At 42.5% G+C, this 8,121-nt stretch overlaps 1 protein-coding gene across 1 annotated transcript; it reads right to left on the reverse strand.

The window, feature by feature from the left end:
• Positions 1 to 4,968: 4,968 nt before the first annotated feature.
• On the reverse strand, positions 4,969 to 5,376 carry LOC138905626 (uncharacterized). Its single transcript, XM_070194146.1, has one exon. The coding sequence runs from the start codon at positions 5,374 to 5,376 to the stop codon at positions 4,969 to 4,971; it is 408 nt and encodes a 135-aa protein (XP_070050247.1).
• Between the last annotated feature and the right edge of the window lie 2,745 nt (positions 5,377 to 8,121).

Genomic DNA, 8,121 nt, shown 5'->3' on the forward strand with positions numbered 1-8,121 from the left:
AAAGCCATTCATGTGCGGTCTGCAGGTTTCAGCGTGTATTTCCTCGAGCAATCTGGATGCTTCCTTGGCGTCGACACATCGTAATAATCCCAGGTCTGGAGTCCATATGTATAGAATTCCCCTGCTTTGAAGGAAATGGTTGGCTAACTTTCAGAGTGTGTGCTTCTGAGTATGAGTTGCATGTTACGGGTACTCTCCCTTTGCCAAGTATTCTTTGATGTCATGAAACCACGAATTTCCATCACTTTCTTCTTCAACATGAGCACAATAAGCCGGTTCTTTATGAATTCCTATTGGAATAGGATCAATGAAATTCTTGTCTGGGTGTTGTATCATGGAAGATAAAGTGGCCAATGCATCTACGAACTCGTTCTAAATCCTCGGAACATGTTTGAACTCTATCTTCGTGAACCTCTTGATCAGCTCTTGTACCCAGTGCAAATATGGTAATATTTTGGTGTTCTTGGTAGCTCATTCTCCTAAAACCTGATGCACCAAAAGATCATAATCTCCAATCACCAGCAACTCCTAAACATTCATGTCAATGGCCAACCTGAGTCCCAAGATACAAGCCTTATATTCTGCCATATTGTTGGTACATAGAAACCTAAGTTTTTATATACCGGATAGTGTTGGCCAGTTTCTGATACTAAGACAACTCTGATACCCACTCCTTTGAAGTTTGCATCTTCGTCAAAGAACATTCTCCTACCATCATATGCTTCGGTGATATCTTCTCCTACGGATGATACCTCTTTATCGGGGAAATACGTTTTCAATGGTTCGTATTCTCCGTCTACTGGATTTTCTGCCAAATGATCTGCTAATGCTTGCCCTTTGACGGCCTTCTGAGTTACATAGATGATATCAAATTCACTCAGCAATATCTGCCATTTTGCTAACTTTCCCGTAGGCATGGGTTTCTGGAAGATGTATTTCAGCGGATCCATCCTTGATGTGAGATATGTGATGTATGCACAGAAATAATGCCTCAATGTTTGAGCTATCCATGTCAAAGCACAGTAGGTGCGCTCCAGCAAAGAGTATCGGGCTTTGTAAGGTGTGAATTTCTTACTCAGATAATATATTGCCTGCTCCTTTCTTCCAGACTCATCATGTTGTCCTAGAACGCAACCAAAAGCTCCATCTAGTACGGACAAATAAAGAAGCAAAGGTTTTCCTAGTTTTGGTGGGACCAGAATATGTGGTTTAGACAAATACTCCTTGATTTTGTCGAAGGCTTTCTGACATTCTTCAGTCCAGCTTGTTGCAGCATTTTTCTTCAGCATTTTGAAGATCGGCTCACAGATCACGGTTGATTGTGCTATAAAATGGCTGATGTAGTTGAGTCGCCCTAAGAAGCTCATCACATCTTTCTTATTCTTCGGCGGTGGAAAGTCCTGGATAGCTTTGACCTTTGACGGGTCCAATTCAATCCCTCGACGACTGACGATGAGTCCTAGCAATTTTCCGACAGGGACTCCGAATGCACACTTTGCAGGATTCAGTTTCAGATCGTACCTTCAAAGCCGATCAAAGAATTTCCTCAAGTCTACTATATGATTTGTGCTTCTTCTGGATTTGATGATGATATCATCTACATTCACCTCTATTTCCTTGTGTATCATGCCATGGAAAATGGTTATCATGGATCTCATGTAAGTGGCTCCAGCATTTTTAAAACCAAACGGAATCATTTTATAGCAGTACATTCCCCATGGTGTGATAAAGGCTATATTTTCGGCATCATCTTCATCCATCCAGATCTAATGATCCTCCGTGAAGCAATCCACAAAGGACTGGAGTTCATGCTTGGCACAATTGTCAATCAGTTTGTGTATATTTGGTAATGGGAAATCATCTTTGCTGTTTAAATCTCGGTAATCAACACACACTCTGACTTTCCCATCTTTCTTCGGAACTGACATAATGTTGGCCAACCAAGTCAGAATATTCAACCACTCTAAGAACCTTGGCTTTGATTTGCTTGGTGACCTCTTTTATCTTCAAACTCATATCTGGCTGGAATTTTTTGAGCTTCTGTTTTACCGGTGAACACATGGGATTGGTAGGTAGCTTGTGAGCTACTATGGATGTGCTCAAACCAGTCATATCATCGTAGGACCATGCAAAACTATCTTCATACTCTTTTAGGAATTGTACATACTCTTCCTTCTCTGATGGTGATAGGTAAATGCTTATACGCATTTCCTTGACCGCTTCAGAGTGCCCTAACTTTACTGTTTTAGTCTCGGCTAAATTAGACTTAGGCTTGTTTCCAAAGTTTTCCACTTCTCTGACAATTTCCTCAGGTATTATGTCATCTTCCAGATCCTCTGAAACATTATCCTTATGTCGCGTTGCCTCATTACATGTCACAGTCGTAGGTTCATCGAGATAGGTAATAATAATGTTGTAGAGACAAAATATAAAGAATAACAATAAATACTAAAAATAGCAAAGCATTAATAAAATCTTGAAAAATGTCAACAAGTACGGCTCGATGACTCGAGCAATTATTTCAAAACAAAATACGTACAAAACAAAATATTGAAAATGTCTTAGATGCTCAAAAAATTGCTTTAACATAATTGATGCTAATTGCCAGGCTACCCAGGAACTCGACGGGCCCGAGATGGTGCAGCAGTCCAATTCTTGAGAACAACTCCTTTTTCAACGGTCTGAATGGTAAGGTCTTCCTCCTCCTCCTCCTCCTCCTCCTCCTCCTCTTCCTCAACTATCGCACTGTAATCTATGTCTTCGTCATCTAGAAACATCTTCCTTATGCAAGCTAAGGCTTCATCTTCCTCAGACCCCCACATCATGTCAGCTTGATGAAATGTTTGGTCCAAATGTGGTACCGGTTGTCCCAGCAGAAAATAAGTACCACGCCATGGTGGCGACCAATCCTGGCACTCTTGCTAAGTATATTCGTACCCAAGTCCGAAAGTTGTACCATGACGCTTCGGTTGTACCGATTTGGTGATCCCTTGGAGATTCTTGCCGAGACTCTTGCCAAGTTCATACCCTGTCCATAGCAGTATGCTTTCTATCTTGTTGCTCTACAATTTGTCCTTTTCAATTGCGTTGACGCACTCAATGTGATTGTATGTTTCTCCACCTAACTTCTTCATATTCTCGATGACCGGAACAATCTGATTGGTATAAATGGGATTACTTAGGTCTCCGTGGATGATCACCTCCTGGTGGTTCCATTCAAATTTCACGGCCTGATGTAGAGTATAGGCCACTGCCCCAGCGACATGTATCCAAGGTCGTCCCAACAGTAGATTGTAGGTAGCAGATATATCCAACATTTGAAACTCAACATCAAACCGGGTTGGGCCCATCTGTAGGCTGAGGTTGATTTCTCCGATTGTAGCTCTTTCAGATCCATCAAATTCCTTCACATTCATGCTTCTTTCTCGTATCTCGTGCACGCCTTTACCCAACCTCTTCATAGTGGTCAGTGGACATATATTGAGACTCGAACCCCCATCTATCAGGACCCTGGCGATGAATTTATCCTCAAATTACACTGTGATATGTAGTGCCCTGTTGTGACTTAGTCCTTCTAGTGGAAGCTCATCTTCATGAAAGGTGATTTTGTGGCTTTCCAGTACCTAACCGACCATGTTGGCCATTTCCCCACTAGTGATGTTGGCAGGTACATAGGCTTCACTCAGTACCTTCATCAGAGCATTCCTATGTGTCTCAGAGTTTTGTCACAGTGACAAGATAGATATCTGAGCGGGAGTTTTGTTCAAATGGTCAACCACATAGTATTCTCTTGCTTGTACTTTTCTCCAAAGGTTGTCAGGGCCAGTCTCAACAACAGGTGACTTAGATGTATCTTCTTTGCTTGTTCTTCCCAAGTGCTCTGGTGTATAAACCCTGTCAGTTCTAGTCATGCCTTGTACTGTACCTGTTTCTTCCATTTTCGCTTTTCCTTGCCTTCTCGTTTCCGCAACATAATCCCATGGTATATAATCAGACTTGTAAGATGGCATGGGTGCTACCATCACAGTGAAGGGTGTGGTTACCTCAACTTCTAACGGTGCTGGTGCGGTTACCTCGACTTCAAGCGGCGCTTGGGTTTGTACCACAATGGGAGTGAGGGTGACTGGAGATGTTTTAGGATCATCCCCCTCTCGAATAAGTCCAATTGACCCCTCCAGATCATCGGTCTCTATCACATTTACTCCCTCACCTCTGTGATTCGGGAGAGGATTGTTACGAATATTGTGTGCGGCTTCTTTTGCTTGTATGACCTTAGTGCCGATCAATGTCTGAATCTTGTTCTTCAGAGTGCGACACTCATAAATGATATGGCCCTTCATGCTTGAGTGATAGGCACATGTCTTGTTTGGGTTAATCCACTGAGAAGAGTTTTTCATAGCAACGACGGGAATGGGAGTGACATAACCATTAGCCTTCAATCTCTCATATAATTGGTTTATGGGTTCAGCAATTGGAGTGTATTGTCTAGGTGTCTGTGGTCCAAGTTTGGTCTTAGTTTTTGGTAATTTTGGCGAGCGGGTGGTGGTGAGTGATAATATGCGGGTTGGGTGTGATAGGCGTGGTAGGTGGTGACAGGTTGTTGGTATCTGGGGGGTGAGGGCTGGTATGTGGGTGGAGGTGTTTGGTATGTGAGAGGAGACTTAGGACTCTGGGCCACCATTACATCACCCACTTCTTTCTTCTTCGAGATACCTCCTGACTGCAAGGCTTTATTCGTGGCCTGTAATGCTTCAAAATTCGTCACCATTCCACTCTTAATTCCTTCTTCTATTCTTTCTCCCAGCTTGATGAAGTCAGAGAATTTATGGTTTTGAATAACCATTAGCCTTTCATATTATACTGGGGGTCTTGAGCTTTGACGAAGAACTTATTCATTTGTTCTTCTTCAAGCGTTGGCCTTAACTTTGCAGCTTCAGATCTCCACCGAGTAGCATACTCGCGAAAAGTTTATGTTGGTTTCTTCTTAAGATTTTGAATGTAGAAAACGTGTGGTGCATTTTCAGTGTTGAACCTGAATCTGTCCATGAAATCTGACGCCATGCTCACCCAATTAACCCACTTGTTTGGGTTCTGACTGATGTACCAAGACATATCATCTCCTGTGAGGCTGCTCATGAACAACTTCATACGGCTTCGTTCATCTTTGCCCACTCCTACAAGTTTGTCATAATATGTCCTTAGATCTACCTTCGGATCACCAGTTCTATCCAACATTTCGAACTTGGGAGTTTTGTAACCCTCCGGTAGTTCCACATCTGGTTGGATGCATAAGTCCTCATAATTCAAACCTTCAATGCCCTTACCACCTTTGACGCTCTGAACTCTGCCAGTGAGCTTCTTGAGTTCTTCCGCCATGTTCTTGATGAGCAGGTCCTTCTCGGTTGATTTCGGTATATATAGGATTTATTGTGGGATGTGGGATAACGTTTCCACATATGTGGGATTACTTTGGTGAACTCCGGGAATCTGGACATAAGGGTGGTCATTGGTTGAGTTTTGGGGATCAGGAGCAGGTTGTGGTGCATTCTGGGGAGTGTGGTAAGTGGTGGTTTGCGGGTATTGAGTCAGATGATGATGGTGTTCTTGAGGAGTAGGTACTGGTGGAGGGTTATGGTTCTGAGGAGGTGTGGTGTATTGATATGGTGGCGGTGGATTTTGGTTCTGCGTGTTTTGGGGTGGTGCCGGGTTTTGGGCATTTGGATTTTGTTGGTTGATATCAGGGAAGTTTAGGGTGAGGGAAAGGTTTGCCAAGTTTCGAACCTGCTCAAGTTCTCCTTGTAGCTCCAAGATCTTATTTTCCAAGCATAAGACCAATTCATTCTGTGCCGGAGTACTTCGGACATCTGAAGTTTCAATGTTTTCTGCCATAGTAGCATTATCTTTTCTGATACCGCTTAAATCATCCATTTTTCCTTTCCCTTTGCTTCTGCCTTTAGGATCACTTGGTGGAGGAGGAGGTGGAGGACCTCTGGATCTAGTGAGATATTCAGATGATGACAGTATGCATGAACCAACCTTGAGGAATGGGAATAATCATAAGAAAGAAAAAGCAAAAGGAAACCAAGTTAGTAAGGGATATTTGAAGGAATGCTTGCAGTATTTAAGCATGTTCTGTAAAATCATGCAATAATTCGCGTCCTAATTGGGGACCTCATTGTACCCGAGGTAGGCCTAAGCGACACATAGACTTAGAGAAAATTGATGTCAATATTGCGTCATTTCATTAATGTGAAAACGAGCCAAACTTTTACTAAATCGACAATAATAATGAAGTTACTAATGGCGTTTAACCTTATTACAATCGAAATCTAAAGTAATCTAGAAAATAGTAAAGAACATCATTTGCTAAATCTATTTGGCCCCTGAGGGACCTTCTCCATGCTTGGCTCTTTTGACTCCATCAATCAGGTTCCCCAGGTCGCGCATAACCAACAATAAATAAGCTTTTGCTAGATACCCTCCTTCGCTGACATCTGTGTTCTGACAATCCGCAAGCCTATTTTTCATCTTTCCCTCAAGCTCCATCAATCCTTGATCTAGATATTCCAATCTCTCGGTGGACTTAGTGGCGATTTCCTTCCATTCATTAATTGCCTCCATGTCCACTTTATGTTGTTCTAGATGTCTAGCTTCAAACTCGAAAACCCTTTTGTGAAGCCTTCTATACTTGACTTGTGCCTCAGCAGCATCATCGATGATCCTATTTTCCAAATTGACCCCTGACTTGACGTCTCCCGCTACATCATCTACCAATCATGATGGATAGAAATATATATAACCGGCATGGAACCTGTCTAGCTCGATAGTCTCTCCTTCCACAATGACCTTCTGGTTCCACATATGTTGTGCCTCGAACTTGAAAGGAATGATGTCCACTTTGAAATATTTCTTATACTAGACCATGTTAGAAACCCAAGGTATGACCTATTTTCTTCTTGCTTGTCTTATTACCCTTATATGAGCATAGGGATAAATGCCTCGCAACCCGATCAATACCAAATGAGTAGTATCCCTTGACCTGATGATGAACTCACTGCTAGGAAACCACTCAAACACCTAATGAACCTTCTCATCTATCAGATTGCTGAAGAAACATATCCAACTTATAGCACTTCCGGGCTGTGCGAACCTATCTTGGATGAATGTCATTTTCTTTGGATGGTGGTAGGCTATGTAGTCATTCAATGACCATCGCAGAAGATCTTGACGATATTCTCCCTTCTGAAAGAGTTCCAATAACCAGACTTGCAATAATAGATTACAACCTTCAAAATGTCTGAACCCCTGCTTGCACCGATCTAGAGCGCAGTACAGTTCAGCTAGGATCAGAGGGATGATGGTGTAGGTTTTCCCCTCGATGCCTTCCATTAAAGTTCTTGCTACCATAGCTAAACGAGTGCGAATCCTTCCCCCTTTCATTGGAAATATCAACAAACCCAAGAAGCAAATGATGAATACATAAACTCGGCGTTGCGTCCAACCTAAGGAGGTAATGGAAATTTCCTCATGATGAAGATAATATGACTTACTGTGCCCGTAACTCTCATAAAGGAATTCAAATGCGATGTATGACTTCTTCAAACAAAGCAACTCATCATTTTTCTTGAAACCTAGCATTTTTAGAAAACTGCCAGGGGTGCGATTCTCTGGTACTAATAACCCTGAACTATCCCATGGAAGCTTGGAAAAACCTCCTATTTCTTCTAAGTGAGGAGTCATTTCTATGTCACCAAAGCGGAAGACGGACCTTTTCTCGTCCCAAAACATGGCAGCGGCCTCGATCAATGCCCTACTTGGTCGGATGTCTAGCAAGGACGACAAATTACCAAAGACCCTTCTCACATGATTCTTGTCGCAAGGTGCGAGATTTTTCCACCAATCAAGTAGCAGAGGTGGGATGTTTTGGACCATGCCGAACCTGGGGACTTCGTACTTCATTTTCTGCAAGCAAATAAGGTTAGCCCTTTCCCCCTCCAAATTCGACTATTTACGCAATAATGATCAACATATTGGCACATTTTTTCCAAGTAATGCACATAACATGGTAGCGTCCATTGGGATTGAGGAAATCCCGTCGGACTTTGGACAAGGCTTATCTTA

This window comes from Nicotiana tomentosiformis, chromosome 2, assembly GCF_000390325.3.
Source record: "Nicotiana tomentosiformis chromosome 2, ASM39032v3, whole genome shotgun sequence".
NCBI classification, from domain to species: Eukaryota; Viridiplantae; Streptophyta; class Magnoliopsida; order Solanales; family Solanaceae; genus Nicotiana; species Nicotiana tomentosiformis.

Bases quoted from the DNA above. Each gene is read 5' to 3' on its own strand.
- LOC138905626 (XM_070194146.1), bottom strand. From the start codon at position 5,376: ATGGCGGAAGAACTCAAGAAGCTCACTGGCAGAGTTCAGAGCGTCAAA.